Below are 23,289 nucleotides of genomic sequence, written 5' to 3'. Positions count from 1 at the left end.
TATTATTGTTCATTAAAAACTGACATTTAACAAAAAAAGGCAGAGTTGTGCTTGTCATATTTCATTTTATTATACATAGTGAATCAGAGTATATGTGCACATATTAGCTAAACCACATATAATGTTTTATATTTTTAAAATGAAAACGAATAGAGGGTTGTGTCTTATATTTTGAAGAAAACGAAAAGGCAGTGGTGTTTGATATCATTTTTTTTATTGTAATGTGTGTGTACGCGTTGCATGAACCACATTTTTGTGGCTATTAATATTTTAAATGAAACAGAAAAGAGGCAACGATGTTTGATATAATATTTAGTTTCACTGTAATATGTGCGTTCCCTGAACTACATTTTTGCGACTATTAATATGATTAATAGCACTCCCGAGTCGAACTTGCGAAGTCCGAACTTTGCGTACTTGGTATTGAGAAACGGCCAAAATATTAGTATCTTTCACCGGTCGATCTTCAAGCCGAACACACCTCTTTACTCTCGCGCGTCACGTGACAGAGTGTAATCGCAGCCTCTGCGGTTGAAAAATCGCGTTTTTTCATATCGCGATATTATCGCAAATGCAATTAATCGTTCAACCCTAGTGTCGATGCAAAAAAAGGTGTCGTGTCATAATGCAAACTATGACAAACTCAGAGTGTTTGACTCTAAAGGTCAACACTGGAGGAGTATTAAAACTGTTTTTGTTGCTCTGTGGCAGTGTGTCATCTGGTGTGCAGTGGAAACCTGAATGTTTTGTTTTTGGTGTGATAGTTGTAAAGGTTTACAAGCATGACTACATCAAAGGAAATGTAGCAATCGGTCGCAATAGACAAAGTCTTGCCATGCCAACATATTTTGCAATGGTAAAAATGGTAGATTTTGCTGTAGCTCTCAAGATATATTTGCACTGCTATCAGTGAGCAGCACAATAAGAGCAACAGTAAACAAGTAATTCATTTTCCCCTTCAGCCCTGATAGTTACTGGCTGAATGCAGTGTTATTTTAGTATTCTTTTTATACTATATTGTTTTTTGTTTTTTTTTAAACTAAAAGTTTTAGAAATTGTTAACATACTTTGAGATTTTTATTTTATTTTAGAATTTTTCATTTAACTTTTTATTCATTTTAATTTTAGCTTTTTGTTTTAGTTCAGTAATTTTAGTGCTTTTAACTTAAATTTTTTTTTTTTTTTTTTTTTTTTTTTAGGCAAAAAATGTAGGCAATGTTTTTTTTTTGTGTTTTGTTTTTAAGTGGGTTTTTTTTTTTTTTTTTTTTTAGTTTTTAAAAAAAAAAATTTAGCCAGCTTTATTTGAGATAACAAAAAATGAATAGTTTTAGTTCTAATAACAAACACTAGCTGACTGCATTCACAGTTTGAGTTATGAAAGTCAGAATTTTGAAATATATAAGTTGCAGTTCTGAGGGGAAAGAAGTCATTTTTTTTTTTTTTCCTCAGAACTGGACTTTATAACTCTTTATAAAAAGTTTATATCTCGCAATCCCCAGATAAGAGAAAATATTGTGACGAAAAAAGTCAAAATTGAGTTTATATCTCTGTTTTGAGAAAAAATGTCAGAATTGTAAGAATTAAAAAAAAAAATTTATTCAGTGACGGAAATGGGCTTCCATAATGTGTACTTGAGTTTTGCAATTAGTCACTTGTGTTACAACTCTGAGATTCGTTGGTTCATTTTCACCTTCCAGAAAAGAAAGAAAACGTGATCTTCGCTCTGACGCTGCACGGTGGACACCTGGGTTTCTTTGAGGGCGCTGTGCTGTTCCCTCAGCCCCTCACCTGGATGGACAAGGTCATTGTGGGCTACGCCAATACCATCTGCCAGTGGGAGAAACAAAAACCACCGTGCCAAAGTCGAGGCGCCCATTCCAACGAAACCAAATGCCAAGACAGTAAATCCTAACCGAGCCCGTCTCCGTTTCACCTCCACGTGACATTTTCACCGTACACACGAGGGGTCGGACCACCATCTTCAAGCGTTCACTGTCAGTGGGAATATTTGTTTCTCTTTTTATCACGGTTTATCAACATGAATCGTAATGACTTTCCACAGGAGAAAACAATGCTACTCGATGACCAAAAAAACAATCAAATAACCTGTGTAGCGAGGGCAACGTTTTAGATTTACTGTAGTTTGTAGTTATTTAGATACAATCAGTATCTCTTGCTCTCTAATTAGGACACTGAAAACTGAAAGTTTTGTCACTGCTAAACAGGATCTAGCAGAGCTGGGTGAATCTCACAAAAATGATAATATTTTGCATAAATTAAATGAAGCATACTTTTGAGACAATTAAAATATTCAGCGTTTTAACTCAAATGTAAGCACATTTCTCAATAGGTAATTATTTGGTAAATTTTAGTTCGGTTATTTTCCTTAATTTCAGTGGTGAGCTTCATGCTCTTACTGTGTTGCACTAACTGTAATACAATAAATCAACAGTAATGAAAGGCAGTGCAACAAATAAACATTATTATTTTAGGATAATGAGAACAAATGTGCAGTGGTCCTCAAAATAAGCTTAATTTTTAAGCTAAAAAAAAATTCCCTTCTTTCATTGGTTTTTGGATTGAAATATGATCTAGACATGTTCTTGTGAGATTCACCCAGCTGGCTTATTAAAACGACACACGAACCTTACTGTACATAACACATGAGTTTATGGGAAGTGAGTGTTATGCAGGCACTATGTGCTTATTGATACGACCGGCGCGCTGTTTGAGTGAATACTGTCATTTGATATTTGAGTTTTTGGTCTGGTAACCGTTTAAGCACAGGCTAGCATTCATGTCACTCGTATTTTAAAACTAACTAGACCTTCTCAAGTATACTGTAGTGTGACACTTCATTATTCATGAAGCCTTGTTGATTGAATGCAAGTCACATTCCTAGTCGATGCATTTTTGTTTAGCACTTTTATATGACGTTTGCCATACGATCTGTTATGTCGTCATTTAGCGATTACAGAGACTAGCCGACAACGTTAAATCTAGAAATGAGAAAGGACAAAAAGAGGGAGAGAGGAAGCCTTGAATGAACTCCATGATCCCTCGTGATTACCAAAACGCCTCATTTGCGGGCCGTCCCACAAGCACTACGACCCAGTTTTAGATGGCAAATCCCATTCCGCTGAAGAACAGCACACGCTGTTGCTGCAGTATTGACTGGTGTTTGTGGAGAACCATTGAAGTTGGTAGATCTAGATTGTGTAACATGTTTATTTGGGACCCAGTGGGAGACAACAGTGCACTTCATGGTGCACGTCGGTGAAAACTGGTTACTTAAAGGGATATGTGCTGTAGTACTGTTTTAGGTTTTTTTTTTTTTCTTTATCTTGTTCATTTTTATTTCGCTGTTTTGTGCAATTACTTGATGCGTTTATGTGTTTCTTTATTGTTGAAATCAAGACTTGTCTGAAATGGAACTGATCTTCTTGTTGCCCATTTAAAGAATCTAATGCAGAGGGGAAAATATATAAGTGTAAATTTAAAGTGTTGTTTCCAAAGGCTCATGCGGACTTTAACAAAGCAGTTTAGTGCAGTTAGACTTGCTTTGTTTCAGGGAAGCCATCATACATTAAAAAAAAAAAATCTCACAAAATGGCCTGGTAATATTTCACCACACAATTAAAAAAAAAAAATTAAAATTGCATTTTGTTTTAAGAAAATACTTCATATTTGTAGGACTTGGAAGCAGTTGTCGTCATTTTCATGACAATTAGGCATATTTTTCTTCCCACTTTACTTTGTATTCCTCAATATGTCTCCAATAAGTTCTCATTTTTGTAACTAATTTTCTTACAGTAAAAACTATATATCTTCATTTTTGTAACTAATTTTCTTACAGTAAAACTATATATATGAGAATGAGAAATTGTTGGGAGATATATTGAGAAATACAAGGTAAAGTATATATGAAGAAGTGTTCATTTGCAAAAACGGATAACTCCATTTTTAACAATTCTCAAAAATCATGTTTTTTCATTGTGCATTCCAATTAATCTGTCAAACTGCAGTTGTGTGTTTTTTTTTTTTGTTTTTTTTTACTAGGTTACAAAATAACTAAAAAACAGCTAACTAACAATAAAACACATTACAAACATGATTACATATAATAAAAAACATGATTTTTTTTAAAACACTATATAATGTTTTTGGGACATTTATGGGATGAAATATTACTCTGCCGTTTCTGGACATGTTTTGTGAGATTCTATAATCTTTATTAGTTTATTATCATGCTGCAGCTGTGGAAGAAAATGTATTATTTGTGTTTCCAAGGGAAAAAAACTGAAAAAGCCACTCGATAATCAAAAAAACAATCAAATAACCTATGTAACATTTATTATACATGACAGTTGAGTAAAGTTTGTCACTGATTGCTGAAAACTGTCATGTGTTGTGAACTATGTGCATTTATAACATACATAATTGCCTTCATTATTAGTGTTTAGCCATCAATATTGATGCATCTTCTTAAAGAAGAAAGTGTCCCTTTCATTGTTACATGTGTCAAAAGGCTTTTTAGCAGTTAGCAGTTGAAAGACGCCCCCTGTGGGTTATGAGGTGGAACGGTTTATAAAATCCCATCCAGATATGTAGTATTTGTTGGTTGCGAGAAGGAGTTTACCTCCCCTCTGTTAGGTTTTGTTCTGTTTTGTTAGTCTCTGTATTCAATGAAGCTGTTCTTGTCTTATGAATCTTTGGAAAACAGCAAAATGGTGTTGTAAACGGGAGTCTAAACGCTCCTGGTTGAGTGTCAGTGTTCAGCTGTTTTATTTGGCCTTTTGCACCAGCACAAATTCAGTCTTTGCTGTAAGTCGATCCAGTTTGCCTTTTAGAATGTCTCCCACTTACTTTTTGCACAGAAAACTTGGGCTTATGTTGTACATCCTCTACAAACATTAACCAAAATTTTGTTTGTTGTTTGTTTTTGTATTTTACATTTAATTTCAATGTTGTTTTTGTTCTCTTATGTACAAAAGTATGATTGTAAATGAGTGTATGTGAATGTTTGCATCATATCACCACATCTGCTCGTGAAAACTACCAACAAATTCAATTTGGCAGGTAAAAAGATAAAAGCGTTTAGTTGTTATATAATGATGGTTTATGGAAACCAGGGAACTTTAATTTGTTTGACGATCAGCAATAACACATTGAATTTTTTTCTCTTTTTCTCCACGCCAAACTGAGATGAATAGCTCAAAGAAAATATTGTGTCAAATGGAGTTTAGAGAAAATGTATTCATGCTGCAGTCGCAAATAGGAATTATAAAAGGAAAGTGAAAGGCCATATGCATTTAAAAAAAAAAAAAAAAAAAAAGTCTATTTGCAGAATATAGAGTAGAATATTCACAAAGCTTTGAGACTGACACTGCCCAGTGTCACTGTAATCTCACATGCGAGGGATTATTCACTGAAGATCATCAAATCTGTTCCTACTATTCTGACCCACATTCTCATCGCGGTTTATTGTGTTTGGTGGCTGGTTTTTGAATGTGTCATTTTTTTCATGACCTCCAAACCCCATGCAGCATAATATCTCGATCACTGGTGTGTTTTTGATTTGGAAAACCAATGGTGTGTGATTGAATAATTTATGATTACAAGAATGGTTATTGTGTTCCAGAAATAAATTATTTTCTTGTTTAAAAACTTTCTTGTTTTTCTTGTGATTTTTTTTTTTTTTTTTTTCTCCAGTGGATGTATATCTTTTATTAGGGATATCTGTTGTTTTTATTTATTTATTTTTGAATTTTTTTTCTTCTTTTAAACCTGTTAGTATCAGCTCTTTCAGACAAACAAGATATTACATGTCATTGTATGTGTATATATAAACTATGTAAAGTCTGTCATTTATATGCTAAAATATATATACAACACCATTTAAACTTAAATTTAAAAATCCCTTCTGCACACCAAGGCTGCATTTATTTGATAAAAAATGCAGTAAAAACAGTAATATTGTGGAATATTACAATTTTCTATTTGAATATAATTTATTTTACGCAAGTCTTCCAGGTTTAAGTTTCATGATCCTTCAGAAATCATTCTGATATGTTGATTTGCTGCTCAAGTAATGTTTATTATTAATTTTGCATCTTAATATTTCAATGGAAACTTTTTTCAGGATTTCCTTTAACAGAAAGCTCAAAAACTTTTATTTTTATTTTTTTTTTACATTTTACTGTCATTTATTTATTTATTTTTTTAGCAATTTAATTTCTTCCAACTGCATTCTTGCTGAATAAGTATCCTTTTTTTTTTTTTTTTTTTTTTAACTTGGATATCAAACATTTGAACAGTGGTGTCTATTGTCTATTACTAGTACAATAACGCTTTTAGTACGTTTTCACATGACATCAGATGTACAAAACACTCAACATTTTGTCCACTTTATTGAAAATGTCAATTAGAATTGACACTAAAGCTCTGGGTCTAGAAGAACCAACATGGGTTAACAACAATAACCACAACATTATATCTACTGAATACAACAAGCCAGTTGGTCTAAAACAACAAAGTAACAACCGTAGTATTTCTTGGTCAAGGCTTGTAATCAGGTTTATGCATTTAATTCTAATTATTACACGTATTTTCTACACACAACTAGTACAAAACTTTCTTTTGAAATTTCAGGTCAACGTTTTCAAGGCAAAGAATAAAAGACACTTCAAGTTTCTCTGTTTAAAACAAAGGTCAGATAAGTCTAGACATTTCATGTATTGGCCAGTGAGACGTGTAATAATGTATCATCCCAACAGTGCATCTGTTAACAGGACATGTTACCCTCTTATACTTTTATTGCAATACAGTGCTTAAAAGTACTCTAATAATTTCCTTCATAGTTTCTATAAAACATCTTAACCATATATAAAACAAACAAACAAACGGTCACAGTGTTATGCTGTTGGCTTGGGTCATTTAAAGGGCTGTATCTTCAGATCCAAACAGCTTGATCGCCGTCTCTTTGCCGTCACAGCTGGGACCCGTCCCGTCGAAATCCAGAGGAAGGATTTCAGTACCAAAGTCCCTGAAGTAGCCATCCAGCTCGTCCCCATGAACAAAAACCTAGCAGAAAAACCGGTTTGAATTTCTCATTTAAACACATTTTCATAAGTGCACGTAAGATTAGTCACATGATCTTAAAATGGTTTAGTGAGTGTGCATTCCTGTATGCAAATTTCTAAAGTGGAAATAATTACTTCATGCATCTTTTGTTTTCCTTTTGAACCAGAACAGTGAACATGTTGTTCAACCCTTTTTTTCCCCCACATCCACTTGAACTCCACTCACCCTCTCCAGCAGTTTGCTCTTCATGAAGGGCTTCACCACGTTATAGGTGGTTGTGAAGTACCAGGGCTGGTGGATCACATGCACCGCCTTGAATCGGGCCGGGAAAGAGTCCTGTATCGTACAGACCGCACAAGCTTTATGTGATCCAGTGCTATATGATAAGGTTATGGACTGAAGGCAATATAAGGTGTTTACCTGCAGCATGTCCACCATCTTCTTCAGCTCGGTGTGTTTGATGCCAGATGCATGCTGCATCGTGAAGCCCTTGAAGTTCTCAATGAGGACAAAGCCGTTGATTTGGGTCTCTTCGTTTTCTAGAAGTTTCTCAAGGATTACGCAGTAGGCACGCAGAGTCTGTTAAAAGACACATTTCTGTTTGAGACCGGGTTATTTTTGTTAACTACAACTAAAACTAAAACAATTTTTTGGTTACTTATAAAAAAATAAATAAATTATATAACCTATAAAATAAATATTAACTGAAAATATTTAAATAAATAAAATAAAATAAAATATTATTGTAATGTTTTATTTCAGCTAGTTGCCAAGGCATAATTTCTCATTTTTAGTTTAGCTAAAAATACTAAAATAACTAAAAATGAAAAAAAAATATATATATAGACTTAAAAAACTGACTAAAATTAAACAAAATAAAATGTCAAAATGTTAATACAACTATAGTATATCAATGACAACGCCACTGTAAAGAAACACATTTCTGTTTTTTTGTTTTTTTAGCTCCACACAATGGTTCTTTTTAGAAAATGAAATTTAAATGTTCAGCGATTACTGTTGTATCACATAAATTTACATCTTTGTAAGGCTTTCAGAAAGTGTCTTCAATAAACAGCAAGACACTTTTTCTTTTCATTAGCTCTGTTTGTAAGTTTAGCCATTACAATCTGAAAATCATAAAATTGATTAAATGCAAAAATGACCTCCAGATATACTTTGCCTTGTATAAAAGGTCAAATCTTGTATTTTCATCATATAAAAAACTATGCAGGGTGAACTCAAGTAAACTGGGTCACTTCTTGTCACTCATCTTACTTGCACAAAGTGACCCAGTTTACTTGAATTCACTCTATGTATTTCTTCATAATGTGAAAAGCGAATAATGAATTTTCAGACAAGCCAAAGTGTTTACTGATTAGTACACTTACAACACGTTCATTAAAAAAAGATGGATAGACAGATAGATTATTAAAATTATTATTGTCATAATATCAATATCAGAAGAATTTTGTCAGCAATAGTATAAAGAGCTGTATTTTTGGATGTAAATTAGGCTGTAATAAATAGCACACATACTTCATCAAAAGTGACCTCCTCCAGATCCCAGTTGTTGATGTTGAAAAGCAGCACCACTCGGCCGTACTTGTCTCTGGTGGAGAGGATTCGAGGGTAACCGGCTTCAATGGTGCTGCGCACAGCCTCCGGGGTTAAATTCTCAAACAGCTCCGGATAGTCTCGCCTAAAACGCACATAACCTGTCAGAGAGAGAAAATGCGCTTGTTTATGGCAGTGTAAGAAGAGATCTCAACAACGTCTCAAACATTTCTCACGTTTGCCAAGATTTCAACCATATTTGGTAAATCAGGCTTTTATGGCTCATATCATATGATATAGTGAGAATATGGAGTTCAAATTGAGCAAAAAATATGCAATTTGGTACAGACGCTGTTATTTATATGGCCAAAAAGTCTAATTAATGTCTGATATAGCTTGTAATGGAAATCAGTGAGATCTTACATCTAACAGTAGGCTATAGCACACTCTCAGAAATAAAGGTACAAAAGCTGTCACTGGGGCGGTACCTTTTCAAAAGGTACATGTTTGTACCCAAAGGGACCATTTTGGTACCTTAAAGGTACATATTAGTACTTAAAGTGTACATATTTGAACCTAATAGGTATGAAAAGGTACCTCCCCAGTGACAGCTTTTGTACCTTTATTTCTGAGAGTGCAGAGTACTTACACAAAATGCATATAAATATCAGAAGTCGCACTTTATATCCCTAAAGCATATAATGCATAGGTTTATGGTCAAAGTTTTTATTGTGGGAAAAAACATAATGCAGTGAAATGCAATGATGATTGAGATACGAACACAAAACACTCCTCAAAAGCCTGATAATCATATTCAATACTCACATTTTAACATGAATTGATGTATGGATAATCGAGTACTCCTAAACTGCTTCAGTCCAGAAAGTGCGCATCTTAAAATAAAACCAATTTTTTTCCGAAATTGAGGTTTATACATCCTCTGGAAGCTGAATAAATATGCTTTCCATTGATGTATGGTGTTATTATGATCAGACAATATTTGGCTGAGATACAACTATTTGAAAATCTGGAATCTGAGGGTGCAAACAAATCAAAATATTGAGAAAATCGCCTTTAAAGTTGTCCAAATGAAGCTCTTAGCAATGCATATTACTAATCGAAAATTAAGTTTTGATACATTTACGGTAAGAAATTTACAAAGTATCTTCATGGAACATGATCTTTACTTAATATCCTCATGATTTTTGGCATAAAAGAAAAATCGATAATTTTGACCCATACAATGTATTTTTGGCTATTGCTACAAATATACCCCAGCGACTTAAGACAGGTTTTGTGGTCCAGGGTCACATATAAAAGTTACTCTTACGTTTGCTTTATACAGCAAAAATAATACAATACAAATGCTTTTTTCTTCCTAGAATGGTATCAGTCAGATGACAAAAGGCATGTAGCAGATTGTGTACAACAGCAAAGTTCATTTAGAAATGTGTGCATCAAATACAACAAAGCAGACTTTTTAGGGTCTATTTTATAAAAGGATTTTCAGGAGCTATGAAAGAGCAATCTTTGAGCAATAACATTTGTGTATTACAAGCGTGAACATTTTCTATGGCAATAATATCAGTGCTGTTTCTTGTCATTCTATCTGAGTGAGTGCAGCTTTGCTCTTTTGCAGTATTTCGTCCTGGTTCTCATGCATCGAAAGGTTCAGTCATGTGTTGTGCGAGTGTGTTTGTCATGTTTGTCTGTGTATTAGTAATGTCAGTTTGTGTGAAACACACCAAACATCAAAGCCCAGCCTGTCTGCCTGTTCTCAGAGAACCTGCCCTATTTCTGCACAAAGGCTCTCTTTGAAAGTTTCGAGAAAGCCCCAATTAAAGCAGAGAATTTCTCCCTGTCCCAGAGCCTGAGGATGCATAGATGAAGACAAAAGCATGTTTAGATGACCGCAATGACACGGCCTAGCAGGAAAACAAAAATGCATTTAATAAAATGCTTTACCTTTCATAAGCTCGTGTGCTCTTGTCACATCAAACTTTCTGGCACGTATGAATCTCAGAAGAAGGGAGTCTGGTTCGTTCTCGAATTTGTTTTGCACAGCTTTGGCCAGATCGTCCCCTCCGCTTGCCTTTTCTTTTATCACGGCCCTCAGTTCCTTTATAGAAGAGACTTTCCTCTCCTCCGTTTCATTCAGTTCATCTTTAGCCTTTGAGAGAGGAAGATGAATTTACATTTACGTGTGATTTAAATGATATACTGTAAGCTTTATTGTAGAATATAATAGTGATACCTTCTGTTTTGTGTGGTCCGGCAGTTTCTTAGAGGGTCCGTAAACCGGCCCGTGGTCCTTAACGCTCAGATGTTCGAGTTTAGCGCGTAACGCCTGCTCCTCCTCGGACACCATGCGAAACGTTCCGGTCTAATGGGATGAAAATAAAAAGAACGCATTATATTATGTGCCATGCTTGACAGAATCACAGACAAGAGGGTTTAAAGAGAACTAATCCTGTGTCTACTGTGGAGACCCCCAACTCTCAGTAAACCAGTGAATAATCCCCCTCACATGACCTACCAGAACACCTTGAGAAACAAGAGATTAGTTCATCCCACCGACTGCATTTAACAATAGAGGTTATTATGGAAGCTGAAAGAGAAGTTACTTACAGCAGCCATGATGCTGAGATCCTCCAGTGGCTGAATGGAAACTAAAAAAAAAGAGAAATTATTAGTTGTAATATATTCTGAATCAGATAAAGTATAAGACAGTAAGTTGCATGTAAATTCTTTTCCTTGTAAGAATAAATCAAAATACTGTATTAATCTGAGAAAGGTCGTTCTGAGGATTAACGTGCATCATTTATATGAAATTCGTTAAAATTTTGCAGTTTTAGTCTGTTAAACTTGATGTAAACATAAAAACAGAACATCCCAGGATTCGCTGATGCATTATATAATTAATTATGATAAATAATTATTTAACAAGATTTTACCTGCAAATGTAAATACTTTTTTCTCAAGTGAACACTGGCTTGGCAATATTTAGTTTAAAAAGCCTCTAAGTTTGTTCATTTATAGATAGATAAAATGATACTTCGTTTACATGACATGACTGAGAAACAACTTTAAATACAGTTTAAAAATGGACACTTTCTAGGATTAGATGCACAATCATATTACACAATACAGCAAACTGACACATCATTAAATTTGATGGGTTCAGATATTATATATTATATATTATCATAATTGCCTGTTTAAGGAGAAACGGTATAAAAACAGTGATTTTCAATTACAATAAACAACTGAAATACTGTTCGATAAAGCTAAGGATCTGTATTCGGTCTGTTAATAAATGAATGATGCAACTAAAAGCTTGTTTTAAGCATCAGTCAGTGTACCCTGAATCCAGTCCCAGCATCCTCTTAGCCTGTCAGCTTTAAAACAGAGCAAGCATGGAGCATTAATAAGCCTGCGAGGCTGTGACTTACCTCAGCCGAGGGAGATTGAGAAGTGCGGGGCTGGAGGCTGGAGACGAGGGGTGCAGCGGATTAACCTGTCACACCCCATAACTCACGACACATTCATCCCATCTACATAATGAACATTCACCGGAGGAGGGACTGAACGGCACTGAACGCGACCAACTACAAAACAGCACCAAAAAAAAGAGTGTGCACTGAACTCTTGTTTTGTTTGTAATTGAGTTTATGATTGTGTTGAGGTCAGAAAAATAATAGGCCAATGTTTGTATAGTAACTTTATTAATAAATAAGAAACATTGTATAATGCAGAACAGATTTAAAAAATGTGAATTCAGGTTTCATTTCTAGCTATTTGAATGTATATTTACTAACATCTTTAAAAATATCTGTCAGTGGGACAAAAAACAAACAAAAAAACAATTCTAAGGGAAAACAAGATTATTTTTCTTACCCCACTGAGATATATGAAGAGTTCAGATGCAAAAGCCTCTAAGTGCTGTCTGACATTTCATCTGAAATGAGCATTTTTATCAGGCTCCTATATTTAGGTTCAGTCATTTCACTTTATTGGCAATGTATAGGTCCTTTTCTATGCAATTAAAGTGAAATAACTGAACATAAATATAGGAGCCTGATAAAAAATACTCATTTTAGAAGAAAATTTCAGACAGCACTTAGAAGCTTTTGCATCTGAACTCTTCATATATCTCAGTGGGGTAAGAAAACTAATCTTGTTTTCCCTTTGAGTTGTTTTTTTTTTTTTTATATTGACAGATATTTGACTGATATTAAGCCCACATAGGCTTAAAAAAGGTAAACAAATAAATAAAATAAAAATAACAAAGATAATAAAATAATTAAAAAAACAGAAATAGGCAAGAGACATTTTCATTTTAAAATAATAATAATAATAAACAAAAAATAAAAATATGATATTTTACTCTAAATTTTATTTCTGTTAATTCTGATGGCTGGAATAATAACAAGTGCAGTAAATGGTAAAACTGTGCGCTACAAACCTGTGTTTTCACGATTAGCATAACAGACTGTTTTTGTAGCTTTATATGTGACCCTGGACCACAAAACCAGTCTTAAGTTGCTGGGGTATATTTGTAGCAATAGCCAAAAATACATTGTATGGGTCAAAATTATCCATTTTTATTTTATGCCAAAAATCATTAGGATATTAAGTAAAGATCATGTTCCATGAAGATATTTAGTGAATTTCCTACTGTAAATATATCAAAACTTGGTTAAAGGTGATTTTCTCAGTATTTGGATTTTTTTGCACCCTCAGATTCCAGATTTTCAAATAGTTGTATCTCAGCCAAATATTGTCCGATCCTAACAAACCATACATCAAAGGAAAGCTTACTTATTCAGTTTCAGCAATTTGAAAAATTGACACTTATGACTGGTTTTGTGGTCCAGGGTCACATATTAGCCTTAACTACTATGTACTTACATCAAAAAAATAAGTACAATGTACTTATTGTGTTCATACTGTATTGAGGTGGGATAGGGGTAAGGTGTAAGGAATGGGTCAACAGTGTAATTATAAATGTAATTACAGAAATTAATTACAGATGTAATTACATATAGGTATAAGCACAATGTAAAAACATGTATATACACAATAAGTGCATTGTATCAAATTATTAATATAAATGTAAGTACATAGTAGTTAAGGCCACCTAATATAAAGTGGGACCAAGATAACTTTTTCAACGTTTATGACACCGGAAGTCTCGCACATTCAAGTTATAAATAGAGCTTGCGTTAAAAACAAGGTGGATAGCAAAAACGAGTGTTTTGAGCTACTAGAAGTGCTCAACAGATGCAGCCGGTGCTTAAAATATCAATGTAAGGATCAAGCTGGAAGCTAAAATCCTCACCTCCTCTAGGTAAAGATTTTATTCTGGTGATCTGGATTAAAACTAAAGCCTCAAATCTCTGCTTTGATTTAGTCACAGACTAGAACAGAGCAACAGATAGCCTACAAGCTGCAAATACAACACAAGTTCAAAATAACAGCTCATTCTTGATTGCCTCAAAACATTGGCAGCCCAGATCAATCACATGGACGGATTGTGATCTGAAAGACGATTGACTTGAGTTTCACAATAACACTATACTGCATTGGGTTTTACACTTTATAATCCTCTCTCGGCAATCCTCGATGTAGCGTGGTTCCCTCTTTAAACCCTCTGTTATGCAGCAAGCACTTTTTGTAATGAAAGTTTTGGTCATGCAACTAAAAATACATTATAAAAAAGTAAACGGTAATCAACGATTTACATGCCATTTGGAAAATTGCGGTCCTGCTCGCGCTCGTTTCATTCATAATTACAATGCATGCTAACGATTCGGTGTGAATGGGGTTTTCTTGGCGGCGGGGTGAATGTAGGACAGACGACAGGTCTGCAAAGATGCCATCCATTCAGGCATGTGAGCAAAAAGCCGATAATGAGCAGTGGAGGAACAGTTCTTGTACGAGTCCGTCACAAACCCTGCTGCTCTGCTGCACAGACACAAAATGAGCGACCCTCATTGTCTGCAGAGCAGCTCCTCACTACAGAGCATTCACTCATTAGTGCTGGACTTTGTTACCGCTTTATTTTGTGATTCTTTTCGAAGATACAGTGGCCCCAAATGTATTTGACACGTACGCCACACTTAATGCTGTTCATTCAAAAAATGCAAGTGTCGCTTTTTTAAGTGTCACAGAGGTTGGACTGACATAATGCAGCCATTGCTTTTCTTTTTTTCTGTCATTTATAAAATCAGGTCATGAAAAATCACTAGTTGCATTTTTTTTTTAATATCTGTATTTTCTACACACACAAAAAAATTAATAATTGTAAACTATTTTTATTTTATTTTTTTGGTACAAATTGTCAAACACCCAGTGTTATTTTAGTATCATTGATATATTATTAGTTTTATTGATAGTTTAAGATTGTTTTTATATTTTACATTTTAATTTTAAAGCAATTCTTTTTAATCATTCTTTTTCAGTTTATATTTTTTCAGTTTAGTTGTTTTACTTCACATTAAACTAAAAGAAAATTATGCCTTGACAACCAGCTACAATAAAACAAGTTTTATTACAAGTTCATATTTTCTTTTATTTCAGTTAACATTTTTATATCAGTTGACAAAAATGTTTTTTAATGGTGTTAGTTTTTGTTAACAATAATAACCCTTGTCTAATGTATTTGGAAATTTCATCTCATTTCAGTTACAGAAAGAAAAGCAGCAGCCCTCACGAGAAGAGTATGAAACCCAGATAATAATAATAATAATAGACCAAATATCAAAATAAAACATGACAAAATCAACAAAAATGCAGAACAATACTGTCAGTTCTCATTTTAGTGAGCCAGTAAGCATTATGCAACCATGTACATTTCAAATAATAACATATATGCTGTAAACAGAAGTGAGATGGCCTCAATTAACATAATTCAGTGAGTGGTGTCCAGTTATCATCTGGAATATAAAAATGTTGCATTTCTATTCCAGTTTTGTGTACAAATGTCAGGGTAGCTTGATTAAATAAGCCTAGAGAGATGGTAATATTGCACTGGAAAAGGAAGTTTGAGCACACTGCATTGTGGGATACATTTTCTAATGCACTGTGCTCTGATTGTGTGCAGTAACAACTCAGCTAGGAACTCTATACTGAAAATTCACATACTGCAGAACCAGTCAATCCTTTACAACATTCTGTGCAGAAGCCTGACATCTAGAGGCTAAATGTGGTACTGCAAGATGAAGTTTGAACAATGTTTCATATCAAAATCATATGTTGCTTTTTACTACCCCAGACAGAGCATTGAAACAGAAAGCAAACTAAATGAAGTCCAGTAATGTCTCTTAATATATTTAAACATTAACTTTGAGAGGATTTAGTGCTAGTGTTTAGTAAAAGGCTTTTCAGCACCTGAATCGGTAGCATGCTATTTGCTAGTTTTCTTTCAAATTAAGGCACAGAAACGCTTATCAACTAAAATTGCATGCTGTTTCCATTAGTTTGAAATTAAAATATATTTATATTGCTTTAATATGTTGCATAATCATACGTTTACATCATATGATTATGGAACATATACACATGTGGTCTTTGAAAAACACAATACTAGATATACACATTTTGTCTTATTTTACTGTGAAATCTGTAAATCCAAATTGTGCAATCAAAACATTTGGCAGCCCATTAAATGTATGTAAATGTACAGGAAATGTAGCACATAAAAGGAGCAAACCAATACTGAATAACTGTATGTAACATACAGAAATATTGCAGTCAGTGTTCATAATGTATAAAGATGAATAATTAATAAAACTGATTTAAAAATTTAAAATCAGTCAGACAGCTGGTGGTTTATGGATAGTGTTATGCATGACAAAGAGGAAACACAAAAGTGTCATGGAAACAATTTCTCTGATAAAATATGACTAATTTAAAAAAGCTAAAACAAGTTCAAGTAAAAAAAACAAAAAACAAAAAAACTGAAAGTCTCCAACAGAGTCAGATACTCTGTTTCTCCCTGCTGATTATTATTTTTTTTTTTTCCTTATTTAAAACTGATAAATGATCTGGCCAAAGTTTTTAAAGACACCAGCATCTTTGTGCTTGTAAATATCAGTTCCTCTAAAAAAAAAAACAAGCAAACTGAGCCTTTCGTTTTCTTGAAATCACATGCAGTTTGTGAAGGCTCACTCAGTGCGATTTCCTCCAGGCTCCAGTCTTCTGGCCACGGGGCACGAAAAAATGAAAAGTATTTTTCAGCCCAGGAAACTCAGACCAGCCATTACAGAGAAACCACACAGGAGGAAGAACACTTTGAGCAGAGGCCGCTCAGGGGAGTTGAGTTCATGGGGAAGGATCTCTAGGAAGGTGATGTAGACAAACGTCCCGGCCGCCAGCCCCTCCAGCACCGCCTGGATGAAAGCGCCAGCCTCCAGATGAGCCTCGATCACAATGATGCCGATGCCGATGCCGAGAGGAGACATCACAGCGAAGACGGCCACGTAGAGCACCACCCACAGGGGCCTAACCGCGCTCTGAACCAGCTTCACCGACAGACTGAAGACGATGATGCTCTTGTGGACCAGGATAGCGATGCAGATCTCCAACACCTGAGCAGAGATGAGTGAAGTCAAACTCACTGTATCTTTAGGTTATATTCATCATTGCATTATTACAAATCCTCTACATTTATTACAGTTGTACATTATTCCAAAAGAAGAAAAATGGTCTTCACAAGCCTTCATGTAAATGTAAGCCAATGAAACAACTTTACTTTTTTGCTGAAGTCACCAAGCCCTCTGTTTTCTTCCCAACCAACTGTCATAAGTCAATTCCTGGTGGATAAAATCAATTGCCACCTGGTATTTTTCTTTCATTGACTTTAAAGGCCAAGTGTAATTATTATACACAAAGGGCTAGTAACAAAAACTGTGATTCTAATATTTATATCTAAACAGATTTAAAAAAGAAACTGTCATTTACTTACCCTAATCATGGTTTACTTAAAGCCATCAAATATATTTTAACACACTTCCTATTTAAAATGAAGCTATTCTGTTGTGACGTTAATAAAACAAAAATCTTCTCAAATTCTCTGTGTAGTGACAAAAAAAAAACAATTGTGACGAGTTTAAATTAGGTCTGTGAGGAAATGAACAAATTAAACTATGAGGAACATAACATGAGCCAAAAGCGAGCAGTAGACGCTGCTACATACAAAGTCTGCATCACTTAATATTGTAATTTTACAGTTGTAGTGTAATAATAAATCACATTATTTTTTATTATTATACTTATGTACTTGATTTCCCCCCCCCCCAGAGAAATATTTAGGTTTTTTTTGGTCATATTAATTATTATTATTATAATTATAAAAACTAGATTTTTTGTTTTACAGAAAATTGTTACAATAGTAGCGTTTCTTATTTTGTTTGAAAGTGTTTAATAATGATTATATTATTTTTCTTAACCACTTGACTGTTTTATTACAATAGTAGCTTTCCATACTTGGTTATATATGTAATAATAATTATTGTTACTAACTATTTATAGTCACATTGATATATAAATCACAAAATTGTGGCCAAATTGTGCAGCTCTACAAACAAGCATAGCTTTTTTTAAACTGCGTTTTAAAATCACAAAAAAGAGAAAATATTTGACACTGGCTGTGAAAACCCAGCTAAAGTCATTTTTGTGATTTACTGTCTTCTACATAAAATCATCCTTCATAAGGTAAAGAACATTGTGTGAAAATGTAACCTTTATATCTTTAATAAGGCCATGTCAAAGATTGAAATCATAGTGAAATTAATGGCTGAAATCAAACTTTGATGCTTGTTATCTCATAATTAGAGTTTGAGACTTTAGCCTGGGTTTCACAGAGAGGGTCACATAGTAGTAAAATCGCTATTAGATGTTTTTGCAAATTGTGCAGCCCTATCTTCTGTTATGAAATCTTCTTTTGTGTTCCACAGAAGAAACAGGTCTGGAACTACATGAGGGTGAGTAAATAATGAAATGATGAAAATGTCCATTTTGGGGTGAACCCTCCCCTTTAACATTTTTAAAGTGTTTTGGCATCACAGGATAAAACCCTACATAAACAGCATGATTTGAAGTCACGATGCCAAACCAAACCGTAAACCTTTGAACCTAAATCTTTATCAGATTTCTAACAAGGTCAGCACAGTGACTCAACAGAGAGCTGTCAAACAAAACTCAATAAATCACCTTGGTGTCTGTGGTCTGCAAGCCAATGGCCAAACCCTCAAACACCGAGTGGAGAGAGAGAGACAGGAAGAGCATGAAGGAGCGGAAGGACGAGTGCGCGTGTAAATCCACGTGGACGTGGTGACCGCTCCCCTCCAGATCATTCAGCGAGTGATGTCCATGGGCATGTCCATTACCTGCGGGAGCTAAAAGAGGAGCCGTCTCCTCATTTCTGTAGCCCTCTGTGCAACTCATAACTATCTTTTCCAAGATCAAGACTGTGAAGAAGCCACACGCCATGATGAACTCTGCAAGCGGGAAGCCCTCCTGCATGAAGAGGAGAAGTGGCATTAGAAACAAACAGAAATTACAGGAACAAACTGCATTTAACAGAGCAATTCCAATATTCGGTGAGCTCACATCAAGGCCTTGTTTTTGTAGCTCTTCATGTATGTCGGAAAGGTAATCTGGGATGATATCTAACAAACAGGCCGACAGGAAGACGCCACCTGCGAAGCAGCTCACAAAACTCAGCACGGCCCTGTGGATCGCTGGAGACAAAGAAAAACAAATCAAAGTCCCGTTACATTGATTAATGGTGCCGTTGATTGATGTCTTTCTCTAATCACTCCTGTGGGCTAATCTGCCAAAGTAAAACAAGTTTTGTCAGAGAGGATTATAATCAGATGCCCGAAAATAATTAACAACTCGGTAACACTGAATGAGGATTCATACTGATAAAAAAATAAAAAATAAAATGTATAGCCTGAATGCACTGTAAGTCGCTTTGTGCTAAATGCATAAATGTAAATGTAACACATAAGAATAGGGAACACTTATTCACTATTAACTACGACTTTTCCCTCACTAAATTCCTAATTTGCTGCTTATTAATAGTTAGTAAGGTAGTTGTTAAGTTTAGGTATTGGGCAGGATTAGAGATGTAGAATAAGGCATTAATATGTGCTAATATTCTAGTAATATGCATGCTAATAAGCAACTAGTTAAGAGACCCTAAAATAAATAACTCATCATAACTGAGCAATGCAAAGCATTTTATTTTTTACCCATGCATGCCACAACTTTAAGTATTAGGTATAACTGTAATTGCATTAAGCCACTTGATAAAGCAGAGCCCTACAATTTAAAAACTATCTATCCAAAAAGCACTGATGACATTTGACTCAACTGAAAATCTGATAACTAATAATGTGTGAAATCCACATCCTATTCTGGTTTCACAAGCAAATATTTGTGACATCTATCTGTCTCTAAGGTGAAGACTGCGATTAAAAGCATACATGTATTTGATTGTTCATGTTATTTCTGATCGATGTGGTCAGAGGTTTTTGCTTGTTTAAGCATGTTCAAACACCAGTTTCACTTCCACTCTGATGTTCATCTGTGAGTAAAACTCATGTTTTAGAAGAAATCCTCTAGCTGTCCTTGTCAGCTGACTCTCATGTGTTTATACTTGTATGAAGCCAAGACTGGGCAAATTCCGTATGTGTGGTACACATATTCATTAAGCACATACACACATGAACATATATTCGTAAACACACATAAATAACGAGCAGATGCACGACATACATAATAATGTATACATACAGTAGATAAACATGCTTAGGCTGGGACGAGGTGATGAAAAGATGAAAGATGAAAGAAAATATCATGTATAGTACAGTAAAATCGATGATTTTACCACCATAAAAAACGTAAATTATAATTTACCTGTTCCACTAGAGACTTGAAACCATTTCATCCGCGCTGGGATAAAACCAAAAATCAGAGTTAGAAACAGCAGCCCAACCAGAGCGCCAACTTTCACCTGCAGCAGGTAATCCATCGCGGCCATAAACTTAATTTAAAAAATGAAACTAACGTTAGATGTAAACAAACAAGCGAGAGAGGACAGACGCCGCCAGTCAAACACTGGTTAGTAAAATATATGTAAACGTTTCGATATAGAGCGCTGTCTTTGAGAGATGAACCCCATGATTTGTAGTTTATGATAGTTTAGAGATTCATTCTGATCGGGTTTAACATCTGACTGGCTCGCGACTGCATGTTGGTCAGCCGTTAGCTCCGCCCCTTGCGTAATGACGTCTTACGTTACTTCCGGCTTGACTTGTTCGATGCCCAAACATAGCATCTAACGCTACTGAAATATCACGATTTCCGTAAATATATGAACTGTTTTTGAAACAAAGTGTGATTATTAATAGACTAATGTCTAGAATAAAATATCTGAACGTATTTAAAGAGTGTATTTTGCATTTTTGAGCCACTGAGCGCCCCCTGAGGGAATCAAATGCTACTTCAATAAAAGGTGTTTAGTTAGTTCTGCTTCATCCAGTTCAGTGCTTAGACTGCATGGCATAGAGCTGCGGTTCCCGGTATGACTAACTGCTCGTGACTGTCTTGTGACTGGACCTAGTCATATCAGCACTGTTGTAAAATGTAGAATTGTCAGTGCTTGGTTTCTGTTTTATTTATTTATTTTACTAGATGAGTTTCTGTGAAGCCTGGTTGAGTTACAGTGTTTCAATAGTAGCATACTTTTAATATTTTATTCTTTATCTTTTACTCCTGACCAATAGGGCTGACCAGGCCTTTCCCATCCTGACGCCGATGTTATTATTTTTTTTACAGCGTTTACAGCGTTTTACATCGACACACCAGTAGGTGGCGACAAGTGATTGTCTTTACGAGTGAGTCATTCAACCGATTCGTTCAGAAACGTTGATTGATTCGTTTAAGAATGAATCTTTATGAGTGAGTCACTGAATCGTTAATTTAAACTGAGCCCGCGTCCCAATGTGCATACTATCCATCCTAAATTCTATTTGACATTAGTAATTTTCAATACTATTTAGGGCAGATAGGGTGGGTAGTATGCACATTGGGATGCAGGGTGAGTGAGACTTTTTAACATGTGGTGTGTGCATTGCTATAATGAGTCCGTGCATGTAAATGTATGGGTGTATGTATGTGAATGCATGTGTAAATGTGTGCGTGTATGAACAAAAAAGCCTCCTGAATGAAAACTGTGCAACCCAGTGTCCTAAAAATACTTGTATATATGTATTATAGTTGAATTTTGAATTAAGAAGTGTTGGATTATTTCGATCATGATTTTTCTCTTTTTTTCGAAATAAAAAACAGAAAAATTATTCCTGTTTTTTTATTTTTGTCTATTTAAATTCTGTTTACAAACTCAACGCACAAGATTAATGGTCAGAAACTGTACTTTTTTGAAAGCCATTTGTTTTCTGAAAAAAAAAAAAAAAAATGACAATAGCACATTCTGTTAGAATTTTACAGTCAAATAAACAAAATATGTGAAAATGACCTATTTTACCCTTAGGTTTTAAAGGGTTAATGTTGTTTCATCCAGAAACGGAACTTCATGTATGAATCACTGAATCTTTACTTAAATCGAATTGTTCAAAGACACTAGGCCTACTGAATTATTCAGAAATGAAATAGGCTACCAGTGCTGCAATGGTTCTCTGTGGCTTTGTTTGAAACTAGCCTATATTTTCGCCAAAAAAAACAGATAAAAAATGTCTCAAATAGGCTAAGTTGCTTAACATTAACTTATTGTTTATGCAGCTGTTGTATAAAAGCAAAAACAGCCCAAGCCACGTCGTCACTTTGCAGTTTTCAAGATTCTGAAGTTTGTAACAATGTTCTCAAGTGTAATTCTTATAAAATCGTGCGTGTCGTTAATCCTTACCTTCCCAAATATTTTCTTAAGATTAAACATTTCTTAGATATTAATTAACGGTTTGTTGTTGTCTGATTGTTAACTATTCAACCCATTTGATTGCTTTGTCAGTGCTAAATATATTAACTTAAGTAGCATATTTAATGTAAAGTGTGTGAGATGTTTTAGTTTCGTGACATCAACTGTTACAAGAGAATTTACTTGCTGATAGCAATTCATTGTTATCAGCAAGAAAAAAGATAAGACATTCTTGAGGCCTAATACACTGGCTTTTGTCTTTATTTTTATTTTTTGTTTTGTAATATCATTTATGTGTTTTCTTGAATAATTTTTTGTTTGCTCTCTGAGCATCAACATTTGAACTTACAAGTGCATGAAACCAAGCAAACAAAATGTATGGAACGGAAATACTATATATAGGCTACTATAAGCATGTGGATTGCTATCCACCCCACTGGAACAAATGGTTCTTAAAATATACTTTTTCATAGTATTATTTTAGGTACACAGGAATTAATTGTCCCAACCAGACAGAGAAGAATGATCCAGAGGTGTGAAAATTTTGGGGGGAATGAAATGCAAAATATTGTACAAGTATCATGTATGTTGCACTGGACCAGATGCTTTGGTACTCTGGTTAGTCTAACATGCCTTTATAAGTTGAGACAGACTTAAGCTAAAGCTCATGTCTGGAGTTTGTCTACATTGGATCAGTGAGCTCCTTT

General features: G+C 34.6%; 3 protein-coding genes across 3 annotated transcripts in view; 1 reads left to right on the top strand and 2 right to left on the bottom strand.

The window, feature by feature from the left end:
• Positions 1-5,667, top strand: part of abhd2a (abhydrolase domain containing 2, acylglycerol lipase a) — a 28,687-nt gene extending 23,020 nt beyond the window's left edge. Inside the window, exon 11 of the mRNA XM_058781212.1 lies at positions 1,698-5,667. Coding sequence (XP_058637195.1) covers positions 1,698-1,912 — 215 coding nt within the window. The 3' untranslated portion in view covers positions 1,913-5,667. The remainder of the gene's footprint in view (positions 1-1,697) is intronic.
• Positions 5,668-6,331: 664 nt separating this feature from the next.
• Positions 6,332-12,447, bottom strand: rlbp1a (retinaldehyde binding protein 1a). The gene is made up of 8 exons (XM_058781214.1): positions 12,090-12,447; positions 11,266-11,306; positions 10,892-11,020; positions 10,603-10,807; positions 8,620-8,798; positions 7,504-7,662; positions 7,309-7,419; positions 6,332-7,083 (listed from the first exon to the last, which is right to left on the bottom strand). Exons 2-8 carry the CDS (start codon positions 11,272-11,274, stop codon positions 6,937-6,939), a joined length of 939 nt encoding a protein of 312 aa, XP_058637197.1. The 5' UTR covers positions 11,275-11,306; positions 12,090-12,447; the 3' UTR covers positions 6,332-6,936.
• A 2,729-nt stretch (positions 12,448-15,176) lies between these two features.
• Positions 15,177-21,676, bottom strand: slc39a1 (solute carrier family 39 member 1). The gene is made up of 4 exons (XM_058781215.1): positions 20,566-21,676; positions 19,252-19,382; positions 18,853-19,158; positions 15,177-17,228 (listed from the first exon to the last, which is right to left on the bottom strand). Exons 1-4 carry the CDS (start codon positions 20,687-20,689, stop codon positions 16,875-16,877), a joined length of 915 nt encoding a protein of 304 aa, XP_058637198.1. The 5' UTR covers positions 20,690-21,676; the 3' UTR covers positions 15,177-16,874.
• Between the last annotated feature and the right edge of the window lie 1,613 nt (positions 21,677-23,289).

Source organism: Onychostoma macrolepis, chromosome 07 (genome assembly GCF_012432095.1).
Source record: "Onychostoma macrolepis isolate SWU-2019 chromosome 07, ASM1243209v1, whole genome shotgun sequence".
NCBI lineage: Eukaryota > Metazoa > Chordata > Actinopteri > Cypriniformes > Cyprinidae > Onychostoma > Onychostoma macrolepis.
The sequence above is the reverse complement of the archived record's forward strand: the minus strand, read 5'-3'. Positions and strand labels throughout refer to the sequence as shown.

Bases quoted from the DNA above. Each gene is read 5' to 3' on its own strand.
- rlbp1a (XM_058781214.1), bottom strand. The intron at 8,799-10,602 runs GTAAAGCATTTT...TCTCTCTGACAG, and splicing joins AGCACACGAGCTTATGAAAG to GTTATGTGCGTTTTAGGCGA. The intron at 7,084-7,308 runs GTGAGTGGAGTT...TTTTTCTGCTAG, and splicing joins AGAGCAAACTGCTGGAGAGG to GTTTTTGTTCATGGGGACGA.
- slc39a1 (XM_058781215.1), bottom strand. From the start codon at position 20,689: ATGGCCGCGATGGATTACCTGCTGCAGGTGAAAGTTGGCGCTCTGGTT. The intron at 19,159-19,251 runs GTGAGCTCACCG...CTCTTCATGCAG, and splicing joins TACAAAAACAAGGCCTTGAT to GAGGGCTTCCCGCTTGCAGA. The intron at 17,229-18,852 runs GTGATTTATTGA...ATCTCTGCTCAG, and splicing joins TGCAGACCACAGACACCAAG to GTGTTGGAGATCTGCATCGC.